The sequence below is a fragment of the Talpa occidentalis genome, unplaced genomic scaffold, assembly GCF_014898055.3.
Source record: "Talpa occidentalis isolate TD23 unplaced genomic scaffold, MPIMG_talOcc4v2.1 talOcc4.17, whole genome shotgun sequence".
Classification (NCBI taxonomy): domain Eukaryota; kingdom Metazoa; phylum Chordata; class Mammalia; order Eulipotyphla; family Talpidae; genus Talpa; species Talpa occidentalis.
Genome location: NW_023601754.1, coordinates 44,767,044 through 44,787,814, shown reverse-complemented (window position 1 = coordinate 44,787,814; position 20,771 = coordinate 44,767,044). Strand labels below are relative to the sequence as shown.

Here is a 20,771-nt window from a genome sequence, read left to right as displayed (position 1 = left end):
GAGAATTCACCAGAGCCAGAGTGGGAGCAGAACAGGCAGACTGACGAAATACACTGCTAAGAGGAGCAGCGGGTGTGGCAAGAGAGGTCTGTGCACCACGTGGGACCCTCACCTGGTGGCCGGGGATCGAACTGGCACTGCAGAGGCCACGGGCAGCTTCGCAACCCAGTGCTCAACCGCTGCGCCACCGGGGAGGCCCTAAAAGAAGACATTTTTACTTTTTTTTTTTTTTTTTTTGTGGGACCCTCGCCGGCAGCGGCTGGGGAACGAACCGGCGCTGCACCTCCCAGCCAGCGTTCAACCGCTGCACCCCAGGGGAGGCCCTAAGACATTTTTAAAAGAGAAAAAACTTAAGTGAAATAAGATCAAATCAATTTATTAAAAAAAGTAACACAGAATTTAAAAGCAAAATAAAAATCAAGCAAATAAAAGAAAATGTACATGACATAAAATGAAAAAGTAAAATGGGACAAAACAAGAAAAATAAAATGTAAAAGTAAAAACTAAAGTGAAAGAAAATAAAAAGCAAAATGGAATAAAAAGCAAATAAAGGCAAGTAAAAAAAGAAAAAGTCGTGTAAAAATTAAAAAGTAGAAGTAAATAAAAAATCTCTGCTTCCCTAGTGTCCTGCCAGGAACCTGCCTCCTTAGCCTGCGGGTCATCACCATAAAGCCCGTCCTCCCCTGCCGGGGCCAAGTCCCTCCCCTGGGCTGGTCCCTCCCCCAAGCGTCCCCTTCCCCATCTCTTACAACATGTGATTCTTACCTTTCTCTCTGTCCCCTTCCCCCTCCCGCCTCTCCTTGACTCCCCTGGCCCTGCACTTTGAGATTTATTTTATTTATTTATTTGTGCATACAAGAACTGGGGTGCAGGCCAGAGGTGCAGGGGTGAGAAGGCTCACCAGAGACAGAGTGGGGAGCAGAACATGTGAATCGACTGAAATACACTGCTGAGGGGAGTAGCAGGGAGACAGGAGAGGTCTGCTGTGCCATGAGGGTCACCTCCCTGGCCGGGGATCGAACTCGTGTTTGCAGAGGCTGCAGACAGCCTCTTAGTGCTGACCCTTAATCCCTGCGCCACCAGGGAGATCCAAACTTTGAAGGGAGTAGCCATTTATGTTGTAGAAGGGCCCTGGCCGGGAGTTTGTCTGAGGGCTCCTCTTGATTATATCCAGGTTCTGCATTTGGGGCAGGAGGTCCCTACAGGGGCTGCAGTGTCTTCGAGAGTCACAGGGAGACTGCATTTGGGGCAGTAGTCCACAGGCCCCATGGCTGAACGGTCACTTTGCCGACTTGTGGTTCAAGTGGTGACCACCCCCCCACCTGCCTGCCGCTGCTTTTCCTGTGTTCATTCCTTTTGCACTCTCTCTTTTAAATAGTCTTCTATACCTTTGTTCAAAACAGAAAAAAGAGGACCTCCTTGGTGGCACAGGTGGTTGAGGGCAGCACTGTGAAGGTGTCCGTAGCCTCTGTAGCGCGGGTTCAATTCCCGGCCGGCCAGGGAGCTACCCACATGGCGTGGCAGACCTCTCCTGCCTCGCCCGCTGCTCCCCTCAACAGTGTATTTCAGTCAGTCTGCCTGTTCTGTTCCCCACTCTGTCTCTGGTGGATCCTCTCACCCTCCCGCACGTCTGGCCTGTACCCCAGTTCTTGTATAAATAAATAAATCTTTTTTAAAAAGTAGAAAAAAGAGGCCCCAAATGGATGCCTTCACTCTGGGTCCCCACCCAGACTTAACGCCTGTAGCAGTTTGTATCTCTCCTGAAAGCATGACAAAACCATCAGTCTGGAGTCTTCCTATCGGCACCACTGGGGCAGCTGCACCACGGGGCCCCTCTGCGTGCCCCTGGGGAAGGTGGCTGTGCTTGAAATCCTATTTTCTTCTGCTAAACACCTTGGCCCACCCCCTCTCTGTCTATGATCACCATCCACTTTTGTGGGAGCCCTTGTGGTGTCTAGATGGGGTGCTGCCAGATTAGTGACTCATTTAATAAAGTCAGATCTCTAAAAGTTGTGGTTTCTGTTTATCACTTGTTTATTATGTAAGCGTGAGGCTTGATGATTTCAGCATGTCTTTTCCTAGAAAGGAATGCTCCATCTGGGCACAGAGAGAACTCCCCCCTGGTTTTGCCTCTCAGGGTGCAGGTCCCATTACAGGAGTGCACCACGATTTCCTAAACAGTCCTCCATACATAGACAGCAGGTCTCATTCTAATCTACTATGATGCTGGTTGCTTTTTTTTTTTAAAGAAAAGATTTATTTATTTATGCATACAAGAACGGGGTACAGGCCAGAGGTGTGGGGGGTGAGAGGATTCACCAGAGACAGAGTGGGCAGCAGAACAGCCAGACTGAAATACACTGCTGAGGAGAGCAGGGGGCGAGTCAGGAGAGGTCTGCTGCGCCATGTGGGTTGCTTCCTGGCAGGCTGGGAATCGAACTCGTGCTGCAGTGGCTGCGTAGCTTCATAGGTTGTGTCTTAACCCCTTGCGCCACCAGGAAGGCCCCGATGCTGGTTGCTTTGGAAACACACACTCTTAGGGTTACCCTGCCCCTCCCTGCAATCTCTTTCCCTGCTTCCTTCTCTTCTCCTCACACAGACCCTTGGTGAGGCCCCGGGGCTTGGTGCTGGCTTCTCTCTGCTCTCCAGACCCTCCCTCTAGATGATCTCATTCAACCCTGAGGCTTGAAAAATACTTCTCATGTGCCAATGACTTCTAAATTTGTATCTCCACCCCATCTCTCCCCCGGAGGCCAAGCTCCTGTGTCTAACTCTGAATGTCTGCTGAACAGATCAAACTAAGAGCCGTAAAAATGGCATTCACCATCAGAGGGAAGGCGCCCGCCCCCACTCCAAGAATGGAGTCACTGAAATTTATTTTTTATTGCAGTGAAATTCACATAATATAGAATTAACCATTTGGAAGTTGCTAAGTGGTATTTAACGTATTCACCATGTGCTACCACTACCTTTTCTCTAGTTCCAACATATTTTTGTCACCGTCAAAGGAGATCTTGTACTCATAAGAAGTCACACTTCATTCCCCTCTCCCTCAATTAGGATGGATTAAGTAACAATTAAAATTAAGTAACAATACAGAGAGTGGGCTTAGACTACTGTCTGGCACGTAGTGTGCCCTCTGTAAGTGGTGGCAATGCCCACTTGAAAAAATAGCATTGGTGTGTTCATTATGTGCATCCTTCAAGATCCCTTCAAGGGCCACCTTCTCCAGGAAGCCTTCCTGGATGAGGCCAGACAGGATTAGTTGCTCAGGGCCTCCAAAACACTTTATACTGTTCTCTCTTTAAACTTTTTGATAAAACTCTTCCCAATTAGTGTATTCTGTATTCTATGCCCCTCTCCAGGGATCAGAACACGTCTTTGTGATAATTACAGGGTTTCTCTCCCTGACTGTAAATAGGCTGACCGTGCCTGTCATAACCAGTGGACTGAGCTCCTAAAAGCAGAGTCTGTCTCACTCACTCAAGTATGCCCAGCACGTTGCCGCAAACCTGGTTAACAAGGAAACTTCTCAGTCCATATTGGCAGGTTGAATCAATGGAGCATTCTGTCCTCTGCTTCTCAATGTGAAATATGCCTGCGCCCAAGGGATGCAGTGGAGCCCAAGGATTCATAAACCCAAGTTTTTTGACATTTCCACATATAGTTACAATTTTTTCCCCCTTGGGATGTTCTTTTAAGTTCTGCTCTCCCAGCAATTTGCAGTGGCATGTCAAAGAATCAACAATCCATGGCAAAATTTAAAAATATTCGTTAGCAACGTCCAAGTATACAATACAGTTGTCTCACTACCCTCTCTGTGCTGTGCATGACACGCCCAGGACTTATTTATCTTATCTGGACATTTGTACCTTTTGGTTGCCTTCACCCTTTTTTTGCCCATCCTCCCATCACCATCATGACCAATCCACTCTCTTATCTCTGTGTTGGTTTTATTAGTTTGTTTTTATTTTTTAAAAGATTCTACATGCAAATGACAGCCTATGATATTTATCTTTCTTTGACTTATTTTACTTAGCGTAATGTCCTCAAGCTCTATCCATGTTGTCACAAATGGTAAAATTTGCTTCTTTTTGATGGCTAAATAATATTCCGTCATGTATGTTAACACACTACACAGTGTATCACTTAATGACCAGGATATGCTCTGAGACATGCATCCCGGGGTGGTTTTCTTGTTGTGTGAGCATCCTAGAGAGTAATTACATAAACATCAATGGCATAGTGTCAGTCTCCTACACACCTAGGATGAATGATGCGGCCTTTTGGGGCCGCCATGGTGGATGAGGTCCATCACCAAAGGAAACATCATTTGGCTGTGTGTGACTCTATGTGCCACATGTTTATCCATTTTCCATCGGTTTCTTCCACTTCTTGACTTTTGTAAATAATGTGAGAAACATGGGACCAAACATCTTTTTGAGTTAGTGTCTTTGTTTCCTTCAGGTAGATATCAACGGTAGAATTGTTGGATCATATGATGCTTCTATTTTGTTTTTGTTTCTATATATATCTTTCATCTTATTTTCTTCTAGTACATCTACTTGTCATCTTTTGGGGAACCTCCCCACTGTTTTCTGTAGTGGTTGCATCCACTTGCTCCTTCCCATGCAAATATTCTTTTTTTTAAAAAAGATTTATTTATTTATGCATACAAGAGCTGGGTACAGGCCAGAGATGTGGGGGGTGAGAGGATTCACCAGAGACAGAGTGGGAACAGAACAGGCAGAGTGACTGAAATCCACTGCTGAGGGGAGCAGCGGGTGAGACAGGAGAGGTCTGCTGCACTATGTGGGTTGTTCCCTGGCCGGCCGGGGATTGAACTCGCACTGCAGAGGCTGCAGATTGCTTCATAGTGCAGTGCTTAACTCCTTGCACCACCAGGGAGGCCCCCACAAGCAAATATTATAATGTCAATTTCACTTCCTCTTTTGTGGGGGGGATCCCCATCTTCTAGTAAAAAGGACAACGTGTTAGGGAGCCAGAGGTGAATTTTTCATACCAAAGTAAGATTTTTTTAAGACTGTACCCAAGAGCTGGTTCCTAAACCGCTTGGTAAAGGGGTTCCTTTTCCTTTTCTCTCTAAACTCTCTGTTAGTCCCGGGCTGTCCTTTTATAAAGAAAGGAAGTGTCTTAGCTCTGGATGAGCAGTCAGTGCTCAACACAGAAGCCGGCACTGTGAGTGACATTGGTAAGAAATGCATTATGGGCATCTGGGGGTAGGGGAGCCTGCAGACCCCCTGCAAACAGGGGAGTGGGAACATGCAACAGTTAGCAACCAGGAACTTCCACCTCCAACCTCCATTCAGAGCAGATCTGCTGTGACCCTCTCCAGACTCTGCCTCTTCTGAGGCGCCTGACCCAAAATCACAGGAGTGGAAAAGGCGAGCAGGCGGGGACAAGTGACACGGAGCTCTGAATCATGCCCAGAGCCGACACCGGGAGCCGGGAGATGGGTGAGGACCAGCCTGGTAGCTGGGCACCTGGGCTGCACGCTGATCCTGCACGCTGACCCTCCCCGCCTCGTGGCTGCGGCTTCATCCTCGAGGATGGAACAAAGTTTTCCCTCCTGAGCTATTCTGAGGGGCAGTCGCTAGGCCGGCGTGCCATCCTCCTGAGTGGTGGAGAGGGAGCTTCCTACAAAAGACACTGCACAGTAATGATGCTTTTGCTCCTGTTGATTCATAAGTGTGATCCGAGGTGAGGTTCTGGCCCCCAGTCCTTCGCCGAGCTCTCCAGGGACATCTTTCCTCCTAGCTGCTTGGTGCCCGGGCTCTGACTTTATGCAAGGGTTATAATCTCTCCGCTCTGCGCACCCGGCCCCAGACCCCATGAGTGAGAGCCCTTGAAGCTGCCTCTGTGTCCTTCCACCCTCTGGTCAGTCCTTGAGCATTTCCTTCCTTTCTGACCCCAAAAGATGTTCCCTGCTCATCTTGTATCCTCCCTGTCTGCCCCCCACTATCCCCCTGGAATCAGTCATTTTCTCAAAGGAGGTGGGTGGGTACATCTGACAGAAGGTGGCTGACCCCTCACCTCGCCACGACCCCCTGGACTCTGATTTCAATGCGACTGAGCCCGGCCAATGGCAGAGGCGATGCTCTAGTGGTTGCCACGGAGACGCTGGGCCGCAGAGCGGAAGGAGGTGGTGACGTCACTGGGGGAGCAAGTGCAGCCGCCACATCCTAGGCTCTGCCGGCCTCAGGGCACCCCGGGCAGCCTCCGGGCCGCCCACAGGGCACGAATCGCCCTGCCCCCGCCCGCGACACCCCCGTGGCAGCAGCCCCCGCGAGGGCAGCGGCCCCAGATCTGCTGAGGCCCTGGTGCGGCCCGGCCCGGGGCTCGGGAGCCAGGAGCCCGCTGGCAGACACCTGTCCCGCCTCGCTCTGTGCGAGACCCGGGGAGTCCCAGAGCTTTCAGGGGAGGCCACGTCGCAGGGATCGGAAGCCGCGGTGCCAGCCGGGGTAGGACCTGGGCCTCCTTGACTGGGCTGGGCAAAGTGGGCCGGCGAGGCCGCGCTCTCGGCCTTCGCAAGGGGACCCGGCATCCTGGATCCTTTTCAGGGCCCCCGGGGCGGGGCGGGCACGCGCCGGCAGGCCTACTGCTGCCTCCGGGAGCTGGGCAAGATGCTGTTCGGCGCGAAGGACATCGCGCTGCTGGAGCACGGGTGCCAGGCCCTCGGGGTGGACAGTCACAAGTCCCTGATGATCCTGGGCATCCCCGAGGACTGCAACCACGAGGAGTTTGAAGAGATCATAAGGGCACCCCTAGCGCCTCTGGGCAAGTTCGAAGTGGCCGGAAAGGCCTTTCTGGAGGAAGAGAGGACCAAGGCGGCCATCATCCGGCTGGCGGGAGACATCGACTACGCCGCGATTCCCAGGGACATCCAGGGCCAGGGCGGCCTGTGGCGAGTGGTCTACATGCCCCGGAGGCAGGACGTCGCCTTCCTCACCAAGCTGAACCTCTTCCTGCAGCGCGAGGGCCGGACGGTGGAGGACGTGGCCCGCGTCCTCGGGCAGGAGCTGGGCCCGTCCACGCCGGGCCCGCAGGAGCCGCCGGCCACCCAGGGCTGTGCGCCGGGGCCGGGGAGAAGCCGGGGGCCGGATCCCCTGCCGGGGTGCGCGGGGTGCCGCCTTTGGGCCTGGCGGAGAAAGAGAGCAAGGCCGGAGAGGGCAAAAAGGGCAAGAAGCAGCACAAGAAAAGCCGGCGACGCCACCACGCGTCTGACAAGAAGCCTTGAGGTGACGTGGGCGGGCGCGGGGCGGCCGGCTGAGGGGGTGTCGTCTCAGTGGATGTGGGTGACGACCGTGGGAGGGTGGGTGCCCTTTCAGGAAGTCTGGGGAATGCGAGCGAGTGTGGATAAGGTGGGCAGAAGGATGGTGCTGCCTTAACGTGAGCCGGTAACTTAGAGTAAGAACGGGTGTCACCTGGGTGAGCTCAGGTCACGCCTGCGGGGGGGAAGGTGGGTGTTTTCAGCTGAGCTAACTTGTGGGTTACCTCTGAGTGGAGGTGGTTCACTCTGGCTGAGTGTGGATCATTCAGTCATCCATGCGTTCTGCAGGGCTTTACTGCACGCCCGCCCTGTCCCGCCACCGTGATGGGGGCCGGGGAGGCCGGGAAGCAAACCCAACATTGTCCCCGCCTTTGTGGCATTCGCGATGGGTCACCTCTCGGGTACCTCTGAGTGTGCGCGAGCACCGTTGAGTAGATGTAATGGCTGGGGAGTAGAGAGCGCGGTAGACCCTCCCACTTGCCCTCGAGGCACTCCTATTAGATATCTAAGGAGGCGTGGGGACCTCCAGAGGGTGAGATGCGTTCCACTGGGTAATATTTGAGTTGTGGGCAACACTTGAGAGTGTGGAGGTAACACCTGAGAGTGTGGGGCCCTATGAGTGGCTGAGGGTAACTTCTGCGTGAGGCAGGGTCTTCAAGACCCACAAACAACGTGCAAGGTCCGAGACCGGCAAACCCAGAGACCCCGCAGGAGCAACCGCGCAGCCTCAGTAGGAGCCGGAGCCCAGGGGCGCGTCGCCGTTGCCATGGAGACCGCGGGCCGCCCCTGCGCCTGCGCAAGAGTGCGTTTGCGGAAATGGAAGTAGAGTCACCGGGCCTAGAATCCCAAGTGTTTGCAGAAGGCCACTTATCCGAGTTGAGGGAAAGCACGCAGCAAGAACGTGTCAAGGAGAACCCCGCTCGGAGAAAGGCCCCTGGGCCGTCATTTGCGTCCTGAAGTTGAAGACAGCCTCTGGTGGGGTGTGTGTGAGAGGGTGCAATGGGGGGCGGAGGCACAGCCCTGTAACTTTGGGTCCTGCTGGAAATGCTATTATTGCAACGTGTAGAGCTGGGTTTTTTGCTGTTTGTTTGTTTTGTTTTTTTACTTTTAAGAGGATATACCCCGAATGTCGCCCTGGCACACACTTAATGGGCGGCCCTGGCGTTTTGCATGGGGAACCAAAAGCCATGGCTGGTCTGGTCAACTCACTGCCCGTGTGACAACATATAAGGGGTCGGCGCTGCTCTAGAAACACTGGATCACTCCTACGGGGTGGTCAGAGGTGGTCCCTTCTGCTCTGGCTGGCATCGGGGAGGATGTACCAGTCTCCAAATTAAACCCAGGAGGCTCTGATTCGGAAGGAGGGGGTGTGCTCCACTCTCCAAAGAACCAAGACAAGGCTTCCAGGGAATAATAACTCAAAGATCATCTTCAAGAGTTATGGATGAACAGCATTCCCATGAATCCCCCGTGATGGTGAAAACCAAACAGCAAAATCAGTTGAAATTGAAATGGATGGTGGGGTGCTGGCCATACAACCCCCTTGTCCCTGGGAGAGAGGGCTCTTGTTCAGGGGGATCTGGCTTGGGAATTTGCAAACTTCCAGAAGTTCAGGGATCACCCAAGGTTTGAGTTGAATTTCTTTTCAAACATATAATTCACACCACACTCAGGTTCTGACTCAGCCGAGTCAGTGGAGACTCGGCCAGTGGAGACTCTGCCATTGGAGACTCCATGTATTTCTGTGGTAGATATCAATCATGTCTGTGAGTTCCATGTTATATCTGCAAGGCTACCCCACGCTGCCCTCCAGCAGAACCGAAAGGCTCCACCTTGGCAGCCAGGGTGAGGCAAGGGACCCATCTTCCTGCAGTCAGAAACTCCCATCAGGTCCTTGCGTTCTCAACAAGTGTCAAGACCCAGGAGGAAACCTAAAACCTGGAAGATTCTGATTTCTGTCCATTTCCCAAACCAGCTCTTCTGTGAGCCTCAACAACCCTCTCCTTTGTGCAATGGTTGGGAAAAAAATCTTCCTGCTATCCCCACACCTACTTCTGAACTTCTCGCAAGAGCAGTTAAGGTCTAGAAATCTGTGGTTCTCTACTGATCAATTTCTTGTAAGTTTCCAGCTGGCGAAGTCCCTCACAGAATATGTGCTGTGGGGTCTGAGCTTAAATAAAGCCACACAAAGCTCAGGCACATCTGTTGCATGCTGTTCTCCCATCTGCAGTCGCTGTACAACAGCAAGAACCAGTGTGACATTTCTTATCACTGCATTACAGTATTAAGATTGTATTTGTGTTTATTGTGGGTTTGGGGTGTTTCCCATACAGCATTCATATCTGTGATACACAACATGAATCTGTGTTACCTATTCAACCCAAATCTCCTACCAATTTTCTTTGTCGTTTTTCTGGACCAGTTGATGACTCTCCTGAGATTGCTATGCCCACTGATGGGCAAAATTGTTACCATCCAAAGTTAGTCATCTGTGGGAGTTGAGACATTGCTGGCATAGTAAACCCCAAATGAAAATTCCCAAGTAGATTGGGAGTGCTGGCTGATGGAAGGCAGCAGCTGGCCTTTGTAAACCCCAGTTTCAAGAATGGGTTCAGTTAAAACTCTTCATTGTTCTCGGTGGTTGATGTTATATTATACAATGATGAACTTCTGAAACAAATGTATGCTAACCTAGTCTTCTCTTTGACATGTTGGGGAAATCCATGTGAGATTTAATTGGGAAAAACTGATTGCTAAAAAAAAAAAAAAAAAAATTTGCAAAACCACTGCCAGTGGGTGGTCTGAAGTTTGTTCAGGATGCCTATTTTATTTATTTATTGATTTATTGATTTATTTATTTTTGTGGGATCCTCGCCGGTGGCCAGGGAATGAACCGGCGCCTCAGAGGCTGCGGGCAGCCTCGCAGCCCAGTGCTCAACCACTGCGCCACCAGGGGAGGCCCCAGGATGCCTATTTTTAAGGGAACATAGTCAGAGTTCATGACCAAGAGAACCCAAAGCACAGCTCTCTCCCAGCCTGTAGGCATCAGGGGCTAATGGGAAAGGTGTAACAATTTATGTGGAGTGAAGAGAGTAAAAGCTGCTTGTATTCCAGGCATTGGGCGAATGAGTTCATACTAATTTACTCATATCTTCCCAACTCTTGAGAGATAGGGTTTTATGATTCCCTAACTCCTCAGCCAAAACTCTTGGACCAGATGTGCCTCAGGGCACATCAGATCTGTGCAGGCACCAAGCCTTCCCTTTTATATTTGCTGCCTGGATTGTAAAATGGACCAATCAGGTACAAGCTAAATGGACCAATCAGGTTCAAGCCCAGCTCATTAGCTAGTCAAATATAAAATGGTTAATGAACTGATTGGTGCAAAACAATCCAACCAGTAGTTTAGCATCAAAATGTTTCAATTGAGCTTGTAGGGTGGGAGACCCTGAAAGAGGATATAAGGGAGGGAAGGCACCTTCTTAGAACATTCTTTTCCTGGCCTCCAAAGAAAGAAGGATCAGCAGGCAACTTCCAAGGAAAAACTGAAGACTCTCAGAGACACGTCTGCACCCGCCTCCAATCTGGCCTCTGACTTCACTGACTGGACATTTATTCTGGCACCCAAATGGGGTGCAAATATTATACCCTCCACCTGGAGATCTGTGTAAATTGAGATCAGCCTCAGTTTCCCCATCTGTAAGAAGTTGCTACCCAAGGTACTCCCTGACCACCTAGCTCTGAGGACTTATAACAGACCCATTCGGCATATCTCCAGGTTTTGGGCCAAAGGAAACCCTTGGTGCAAGTTAAATGTTACTATTACTAATGCCCATGTGGAAGCAAACCCTGGCTCCCTGGCTCCTGGTCCATCGTGTTTGTGATAGATTCTGAAGACGCTAGGGTGAAAATTCAGATGTCTCCCCCCATTTCCCTCCCCAGAAACATCTGCAGATGGCCATAGTGCTTATAGGTGTGTTTAGCAGATGGACACGTTGAGATCTTTTGGTCTACACACACACACCAGACTGTTCTAGATTCAAATCCAGGCTCAGTCTCTTTCCGGCTGTGCAGCCCTTAAGCAAGTGTTTTTACTTTCTGGCTATAAAGTGGGAATGATCCCCCTATTACCTGTCTTCTGTTATGGGGATATTTCATGGGTTGATTTGTAGAAAGCACTTAAAATGGTGTCTAGGACACAGGAAGGGCCCTGTGAGATTTGAATATCTCTGGCGCTTCCTTTTTCGTTGCTGCATAGTGCTTCACTCTAAGAAGAGACCATAAAATTTAATCTCCCTAAAAATATTTATTGAGCACCTACTGTGTACTGAATCCCAGGCTAGGAACTGGTGTGATATGATCCTGGTTTCTCTACCAATTTCTCTACCCATACCTGTGGATATATAGGTAAGAAGAGCAGGTACCAAAGAAGTTTAGAGTGGTAGTAGAAGTGCCATTACAGATACAGATAGATATTGATATGATAATGACGGTGCTATCAAAAGGCCTGCCCCCAGGCCAGGCTGGACCCCTCACTTTCTGGATGGCAGATTTGAGAACTGCTGTCTTTCTCTGGAAAGGTGCTGACGTGGGCCTCGCAAGCATTCCCATTCCGCTTGGAAGCCGTGGCCCCAGTGAGGCCCGGGGCGCAGCCACACCCTAGTGGGGAGGGGAGCGAGGCCGCCCCATAGAGAGTGGACAGCCCCCCTGTCAGTCTTCGCGAGTCGCGGAGTGTAAGATGAGAAGGGAGAAGGTGGGCCTCACCAAGGGGAGGGCGAGGAGGAACTTCCTGCCCTTGCTCTCAGAGGCAGGCGCTGAGCGCGCGGCTGGAGAGGCGGGAGGCGCGTCAAGGTCAGGCTTCGACGCGGTGGCAGGCTGCCTAGGGGCGGGAGACCCTCCTGGGGGGCTGGGCTGCGGCCTCCAGCGCCTCGGCCATATTGAACAGCCTCGGCAGAGACGCCCTTGTGAAGTCCGCTCCCGAGTTCCAGGCGCGTCCCCGGTGCCTGGGGCAGAAAGAACCACAGGCACTCCGTGCACCCCAGCTTGGAGCCGGGACGCTACGGCTCCAGCCTGCGGTGGGCTTTGACCTCCTCCCGGCTCACGTAAGCATCCCGGGATTGATTCCCACAAGCCCTCGGGGAGGGAGCCGGACCTGATCGAGACCGAACTTTGCAGGCAGGGAAACTGGGCGGTGCTGGTGGGTCCCGGCCGGAGCGGAGACTCCGCGGGCCGGCGCGGCTTGCACCCCACCCCCACCGCCAAGCCCAGGGCTTCGTGACGTTTGGGCTCCTTGCCCCCCCACCCCAGGTTTCACCCTGGAGATCTTAAAGACCCTCGAGAAGAGCCATGTGGGGGGCTGGTTCCCCTGGGGGTTCCTCCCGTCCCCCGACTGCTTGATCCTCTGGAGCGTCCCGGATGTCTGCAAAGACGTGGATTTGGACGTCCTCGTGGAAGCCTTGAAGCCCGTGGGGACCTTTAAGAAGATCGGCAAGGTGTTCCGCAGGGAGGAGGACTCCACGGTGGGGATGCTGCAGATCGGGGAGGACGTGGACTACCTGCTCATCCCGCGGGAGGTCAGGCTGGCCGGGGGCGTCTGGAGGGTCATCTCCAAGCCCGCGACCAAAGAGGCCGAATTTCGCGAGCGGCTCACCCAGTTTCTGGAGGAAGAAGGCCGCACCCTCGAGGATGTGGCCCGCATCATCGAGAAGAGCACCCCCCACCCGCCTCAGCCCCCCAAAAAACCCAAGGAGCCCCGAGTGAGGAGGAGAGTCCAGCAGGTGGAGACCCCGCCCCCCCGGCTGGTCGTGGGCACCTATGACAGCAGCAATGCCAGCGACAGCGAGTTCAGCGACTTCGAGACCTCCGGAGGCCGCGGCGCCGAGGGCCGGGGAGGCGCGGGCCGGGGAGGCGCGGGGCGGGGCCGGAGGCCGCGCAGGATGCCCGTCAGCTACTTGGGCAGCAAATTTCTGGGGAGCGACGTGGAGAGCGAGGACGACGAGGAGCTGGTGGAGGCCTTCCTGCGGCGAGGGGAGAAGAAGCCCAACGTCCAGCCCGTCCGCCGCCGCGTGCCCCTGCCAGTGCCCATGTTCGAGGACAGCCTGGCACCCCAGCTGTCCAAGGCGGACCGGTGGCGGGAGTATGTCAGCCAGGTGTCCTGGGGGAAGCTGAAGCGCAGGGTGAAGGGCTGGGCGCCGCGATCCGGCCCCGTGGTGGGCGAGAACCGGCCGGTGCCCGCAGCAGTGGAGAGGGAGGGGGCATCGCTGCCCGGCGTTGCCAGCCCGCAGAATGACGCGGGAAATGGAGTCGATGGGCGGGTGCCTGAGCCGCCCCCACGACGGTGGAGGCCCAAGATCAACTGGGCCTCCTTCCGGCGCCGCAGAAAGGAGGAGGCAACATCCCTGGCCCAGGGGGCAGATGTCCCCCCTGACCCGGGGGCAGAAGCTGTGGATAACCAGAGGGCAGAGGCCATGGCTGTCCAGGGGGCAGAGGCTGCAGATAATCACAGGGTAGAGGCTGTAGCTGACCAGGGAGTCCTGGACCCAACTGTCCAGAGGGCAGATCCTACAGATAATCAGAGGGAAGAGGCCATAGCTGTCCAGGGGGCAGAGGGTGTGGATAGTCAGAGGGTAGAGGCTGTAGCTGACCAGGGCACAGAGACCCCAGCTGTCCAGAGGCCAGAGCCTGTAGCTGACCAGGGCTCAGAGACCCCAGCTGTCCAGAGGCCAGAGCCTGTAGCTGACCAGGGCTCAGAGACCCCAGCTGTCCAGAGGCCAGAGCCTGTAGCTGACCAGGGCTCAGAGACCCCAGCTGTCCAGAGGCCAGAGCCTGTAGCTGACCAGGGCTCAGAGACCCCAGCTGTCCAGAGGCCAGATAACCGGAGGGAAGGGGCCTCCACTGTGGAGGGGGGAGCGGCTGCGTCTGATGGGACAGCGGCTGCGACTGACCGGGGCCCGGGAGCTGCATCTCATCAGAGGGCAGAGGCCCCAGCTGTCCAGGAAGCTGAAGCCTCGGCTGCCCAGGGGGTTCCCAGGGCTCCTCCAGGAGCTAGGGCTCGGAAACAGGTCAAGACAGTGAGGTTCCAGACCCCGGGACGCTTTTCCTGGTTTCACAAGCGCCGGAGAGCCTTCTGGCACACGCCCCGGGTGCCGGCTCTGCCCAGGAGGGCCCCCAGGGCAGGCGAGGCCAGGAGCCTCAGGGTGCTGAGGGCTGAGGCTAGAGCAGAAGTGGAGCAGGGAGAGCAGGAAGACCCGCTGTGAGGTGAGGGTGGGCTGTGGGACACCCCCCCCCCCCCCCCCGGGACAGAGCTGCCCTTTCTGCCTCTGCCCTTGAAAATGAGCTGGAGGGAGGGTGAGGCCCGGCCCTCATGGCCAGCCGACACCCCTCTTCCTCTTCTTGTTAAACTCTGTCCTGCATTGATTTTTTTTTAAAATAGATTTTTTTTATAGCAGCCCAAGGAATGTAAAGAAACCCATACAGGGGGCACATGGCCCTCCACTGCCACTCGAGGTGCTTGAGAAAGGGGGGGCGGTGGAGACATTCCTTTCCGGGCCCCCCTTTTGCCTGCATACTTCACATGGACTGCCCCCTTGAACCTTAAAGGGGGGCGTGCGCCGACATGCCAATAAAAACGTTTACAAACTCATTTCTTGGCTTTGCACTTGGCCACTGAAGATCCGGGCCCCGGGCGTCTTCACCCCACCCTCCATCTGGGTGAGGTCACCGCCCGCCGCCCTGGGGTTCTGCTGGCTGGCCCGGTCCAGAGCCGCCCTTTACACACACTCCGACCTTGCTCAAGGAGCGCCCGAGAAGCTTCTGGGAATCGTGTCCAAAGTGCAGATTCTGGGCCAGGGCTGTGATTTGCCAGCGCAGCTGTGGGGCTCAGGGTCTCTTTGGCTCAAGGCCCGCAGATATTTGCTGAGGGCAGCTTGGCCATTGGGGACATGAAAAAATCCTTGCGGTAGGGACAAGCCAAAAAGCTGGGGGTGGGGGGCAGGGGAGCCGGGCTGTCGCGGCTGTGATTGGGCAGGCCCCACCAGTGCCCATCAGATGACCAAGCGCAGCCTTGAAGAAGGCAGGAGAAAAGGGAATTCGTGGAGCCGATGGCCAGCCTGTCTCCGCCTAAGTTTCTGGCCTGGGTTTCTTCCTTTTTTCCCTTGTAACTAAAGGACAGGCTTTCCCGCCCCCCCCCCCCACCCGGGAGTGTCACGCCTTGAGCTACTTTGGTTCACAGCCAGGGGTGTGGAAGGAAGACAAAGTGTGGACCCCGGGGGAGGGACAGACTTGGCTGGGCAGTCTCGGTGTTGGATGCTTGGCTGGGTTGCAAATGGGGGCTGCCCTGGCTGCCGCCCATGGAGAAGAGGGACCTGGGTCCGAGACCGATGGGGTGGCAGGAAGGTGGAAGAGCAGAGGTGGGGAGAAACACCTGGAAAGACAGGAGCTCCTGCAGCTCTGTCCCCCCCACCCCTCCTGTCCTCCTAGGCCCCAGCAGTGGGGAGCAGCGAGGCCTCCCCCAGGGGCTGACAGATCCCTGGGGTAATCTGAGCCACTTGGGAACTGAAGAAAGTTTCAGATGGAATTTACGGGGTCCCCCAATGCAGCCGGTGGGGTTATAATTTCAAGCCAAACCAGATTTTCAGGGAGGAAACTGTTGGAATGTATAGGGTTAAAAGCTCAGTCTCTCCTGGCCCCTCACTGGGAAGCTGGGAAGGGAAGTTTTGAACTGAGAGGACAACGGAAGAAGTGCCCTGGGAACCAGGCTCCGGACCTTGGGCCATAAGGGAACCAACAGATTGCTCTGAGACAGGGCCTTAAAGCCCATCTGTGACCGTTAAAAGCTGATACAAATTCTAAATGTGAAAAAACGCAGACTGGGCCTACCTGGTGGCGCAGGACTTAAAGACAGAGCGCTATCAAGCTATTGCCAGCCACTGCAGCGCGAGTTCAATCCCCAGCCAGGGAGCTACCCACATGGCGCAGCAGACCTCTCCTGACTCGCCCGCTGCTCCCCTCAGCAGTGGATTTCAGCCAGTCTGGCTGTTCTGCTGCCCACTCTGTCTCTGGTGAATCCTCTCCGCCCCTCCCCCCCACCTCTAGCTTGTACCCCAGTTCTTGTATGCATAAATAAATCTTTAAAAAAAAAATTCGGACTAATCACTGCCAAGACTTTATTAGTCAGGGCCTGTGTCTTCAACCTGAGAGCCTACAAACTCAGTGTGAGAAAGAGCCAAACTTTTCTTTTGGTAGCCAAACACTTTTTTTTCATCTTGCCCCTGCTTCTCTGCAGCAATTCAATAAACCTGCCTTTTCTGCCTTCTGTACTGTCGCTGGTGAATTCTTTCACCCCTCAACCTCACATCCCTTCTCGGCCCTTAATTTCTCTCCCACCGCAGAAGCCCGCGAAAAAACACAAGTTTTGACTCCAAACAGCCTTCATCTGGACTGGCCCAGCTGTCCCTCACCATCACCGACTTAGAAAACAGCAAAACACAAGGAGGGGAGAGACAGCGCCTCACCATAGAGGGGACTTCCTGGGCCCCCACCCCAAGCCCCAGGTGGTGTTTCAGGAAAAGAGGAAACTTGGGGGCACAGTGTGAGCAGGGACAGGAATGGGCGGCCCGGCTCACCCCTGCACTGACACTGAGGCTGTGTGACCTTGGGCTGCTTGCTTCACCTCTCTGGGCCTCCACTTACTCACGCGTGCTGGGTCCTAACAGAACTTTCCTCCCAGGATGGCTGAGAGGATTGAAGGCCATTTGTGCTCAAACCAGCCCCAGGAGACGGCTTCTCCTCTCCTTCCTGGCCCATGTCAGCGGTGGCCAAGTCTTTAAAGACATCTCAGCCCTGTCTGGGCCCCCAGATGCCCTGGAAGCTTTGAAGCACTCCCTGGCCAGCCCGTGCTCTGGGGAGTGTCAGTGACAGGTCTGCCCAGGGCACCCCTATTCCTACAGCTTCCCAGATGAATTCAGTGTGTCCCCTCCCTTCCGGGCAGTGAGAGCTGCTACCCGAGGGCCCACAACAGGGCTTCTCAAACTAGTTGTGCGTTAGAATCATCTGGGAGGCTTTTAAAACCAGCGCCCAGGGGATCCAAGCCCAGGGGATCCAAGCCCAGGGGATCCAGCAGGCCTGGGGTGGGGGCGAGTCACACTGTGTTTCTATCAAGTTCCTAGGAGGTGCTAATATCGCTGACCCCAGGACCTCACCAGCTGGACCCCTGCCCTACAGAATTGTTCCCATTCCACAGCCCGGCGTTGAGGGACCAGGGGAAGTTTTGGCACCCTAAGGTGCTGGGCGGGTGCAGAGCACCCTGAGCGCGAGGGAAGCACCTTCGCCTGCTCACCTTGAAGCAGCGGTCCTGGAGCGCCGCCTAGTGGTCTCGGCGGGCACAGCCGCCGTGGGGCTTTCTCCCCGGTCCAGTCGGGGTACGGGTCACGGGAGGGGGGCGGCTGCTGCCCCTCACTCTTCCCTCCCAGGCGGTCTAGCACCTGCCCAGACTCCGAAAGCGCTCGGAGTCCGCCGACTGGGCAGAGGTCAGCCTGCGGGTGGGGGGCGAGATTGGATAGGGGTTTGGAGAGGTGACCTGGGCTTCATGGTCAGGAAGCGTTGTGGGGGGGCCTGCCCTTGTGAGAGGGCCCCGGAGTAGGACATTCTGTATGTTCCCTCCCTTCCAGCCCCTCTGAGCCTCGGTTTTGTCATCTGTAAAACGTGAACAGTCAGCCTGAAGTTGTGTTAAAACAATCTGATCGCTGCAAACGGTGCCCGGGATATAGTAAGACCAACCTATAAAAACATTGTTGTTATAATTTGTGTTGATTCTCTGCCCCCGACTCCAGCGTGCAATAGGGTCACGCTCTGTGCCTGCCCCGCGGGCCGCGCCTTAACCAGCTGTCTGGAGCGCCCCCTGGTGGGCACCGTGGGCACAGCGGATCCTGGTCTTGCCTTTGGCGTTGGTAGGAGGGGTTCCCTTCTGACCTTCTGTCCCCCAACCCTTTTTCCTCTCTTGGGCTATTCTAAGACCTGGTACACACCCGGGGATTTGGGGGTAGGGGGTTCCTTGTCCTTGATCAGGATGGGGTCTCAGCAATGGAGGAGGGAGGGAGGTAAGGAGGCCTTCACCCTGGGGGTGTCTTGGCCTCAGCCTCAGAGAAGCCACCTGCCACGCCTGGAGGATTGGGGTTGATGATAAAAAAGGTTCTAGAGGGGCCTTCCTGGTGGCGCAAGGGGTTAAGACGCAACACTATGAAGCTATCCCCCCGGGGAGCTGACCCACAGGATGCAGCAGACCTCTCCTTTTCGCCCACTGCTCCCCTCAGCAGTGTATTTCGGTCAATCAGCCTGTTCTGTTCCCCACTCTGTCTCTGGTGGATCCTCTCACACCCCACACCTCTGGCCTGTACCCCAGTGTAGGGTAAGGTAAAAGCTATCAGGCTTTTCTGCCCTCCCGCCATCAGGATAGATGATGGATCCTTGCGGTCCTGAATGCATGCCTGATGGCGGGCACCTGGAGTTGGGTGTGGGCATAGGTAGATGGGATTCACCTGGGCTGAGACTGGGATTTTTTTTTTTTTAAGGGCGGCATCATGGGGACACCAGCAGAAGCCGAGAGAGAAGCAGAGCCATGAGAAGAGCAGAGAGAATGTGAGAGAAGGCCAGAGAGCCCAAAGTGAAGACTTGCTGGGGGCTGAGAGGCCTGCGCCCCTGCCTGCTGTGTACCTGGCAATCCCAATAAAACCCTGCAAAACCACTGAGGACTCTGACTCCTCCTTTACCCGGTCTGCTGGATCAGAAAACCTGCACTGTGGTCATTCCTGCCTCTACACCCAGTTCTTGTATGCATAAATAAATATATCTTTTAAAATAAATAAAATAAAACAACGCTGTTTTCTTATATGGATATTTGAGGCCCTAGATTTGTAAATCTTGGAGTACCTATTCAGGCAGTACCCCTTAATTGTGTCCCACTGGGGTCTTTAACGAAAAAAGAGGCGTGTATGTATGTAGGGTCGGATTGCAAAATTGCTTACTGAGGATTAGAATTGCTTATAGATGGCATTTCTTACAGTTCACTGGCTTGGGGTTAAAGTGACTTTAATTAATAGAAAAAAAATATTTCTGGACAGTGCAGAGAGAAGTCCGTGTTAAGCAGAGAACCAGATTCTGCCGGTCAGGACCGGGTCTTCACAAGTTAAAAGTTGAGCAAGATGGAGTCTGCGGTGCAAGATGGAGTCAATTCAGCCCACCTGCAAACACCCCTTCCTCCCACTAGAGGGCGCGCTGGCCCAACAAATGTCTAATCAGCGCCTCTGCCATTTCCTGACCTAGGCCTGACAGTAATTCGCATCCCTGCTCTTGCAGCCCCAGCGCCCCCCACACCTGAGCTCTACATCAACAGCTAGCTGAGACCCAGCCCAAATGGAAGAAAGCGAGGTTCAGAGAGGGTGTTTGATTTCCCCAAGTCACACAGCAACTAGGCGGCAGATAAGCTTCCAGTCCCAGCCTCTGTGACTTCACCCCTTGTTGCTCTGTTCTTTGACAAGTTTCCCCAAAGAGATGGTGGTGACCGGCCCCTTTGATGGAGTGGTGCTCAGATAGTGGGTTCCCAGCCAGGCAACCCCAGACCCCACCCCAACAGAGTTTGTGTGCTGTCGGGCAGATTCTCAATCACCTCAGGTTCTCCAAGTTGCTGGATGAGGTAGGTCCCATTATTCCCGTTTTAGAGTTGGGGTCACAGGGCAGGGAGGTGGCAGAGCTGGGGCTACCCTGAGGAGACTCCCCATGCTAGGATGGGGAGGTGGAACTTCTGGACAGGCGAGGGAGGAACTAAAGGGTGTGGGTCTGCCCTTCAGTACAGGGGAAGGAGAGCCCAGCTGAGTCAAGGAAAGGGCGCTCCTCTGTAACCTGAAGCCGAGGTTCAAGGGAGCCCAGCAGCCTCTCGCTGGAGGTCTGGAAGTTCTTGTGTTTGTTTTAAGATTTATTTATGGGTACAACATTTGGGGTCTAGAGCCTCCCTGGTTGCACAATGGGTTAAATCGCAACACTATGAAGCTGTCCGCAGCCACTGCAGCACGAGTTCGAGCCCCAGTCAGGGAGATACCCACATGGCGCAGCAGACCTCTCCAGTCTCGCCTGCTGCTCCCGTCAGCAGTGTATTTCAGTCAGTCTGCCTGTTCTGCTCCCCACTCTGTCTCTGGTGAATCCTCTCACCACCCACACCTCTGGCCTGTACCCCAGTTCTTGTAGGCATAAATAAATCTTTTTTTAATAAAAGATTTATTTATTTATGCAAGCACTGGGTACAGTCAGAAGCGCGGGAGGATGAGAGAATTCACCAGAGCCAGTGTGGAAAGTTGAAAGGGCGCATTTATTGATGACCCTGTGAGAGAAGAGGGCAGCCCAGAGTGCATGGCCAGGAAGTTGGAAGCATTTTTTGTAGTACTCCAGACTTGTGGGCTTCGTAAAACTGAGGACATCTGTGGCCATTAAA

The 20,771-nt window shown here is 54.2% G+C and overlaps 2 protein-coding genes across 2 annotated transcripts; both read left to right on the top strand.

The window, feature by feature from the left end:
• Nucleotides 1-6,644: 6,644 nt before the first annotated feature.
• Nucleotides 6,645-19,117, top strand: LOC119249469 (paraneoplastic antigen-like protein 8C). The gene is given in 3 exon segments (XM_037516829.2): nucleotides 6,645-7,098; nucleotides 7,101-7,259; nucleotides 18,859-19,117. Coding segments are annotated over 2 exon segments (612 nt in total). The 3' UTR covers nucleotide 7,259; nucleotides 18,859-19,117.
• On the top strand, nucleotides 12,118-17,621 carry LOC119249468 (coiled-coil domain-containing protein 8). Its single transcript, XM_037516827.2, has 2 exons — nucleotides 12,118-12,393; nucleotides 12,599-17,621. The coding sequence occupies exon 2, from the start codon at nucleotides 12,817-12,819 to the stop codon at nucleotides 14,545-14,547; it is 1,731 nt and encodes a 576-aa protein (XP_037372724.1). The 5' UTR covers nucleotides 12,118-12,393; nucleotides 12,599-12,816; the 3' UTR covers nucleotides 14,548-17,621.
• Nucleotides 19,118-20,771: the final 1,654 nt, after the last annotated feature.

Coding starts and splice junctions, on each gene's coding strand:
- LOC119249468 (XM_037516827.2), top strand. CDS start 12,817: ATGCTGCAGATCGGGGAGGACGTGGACTACCTGCTCATCCCGCGGGAG.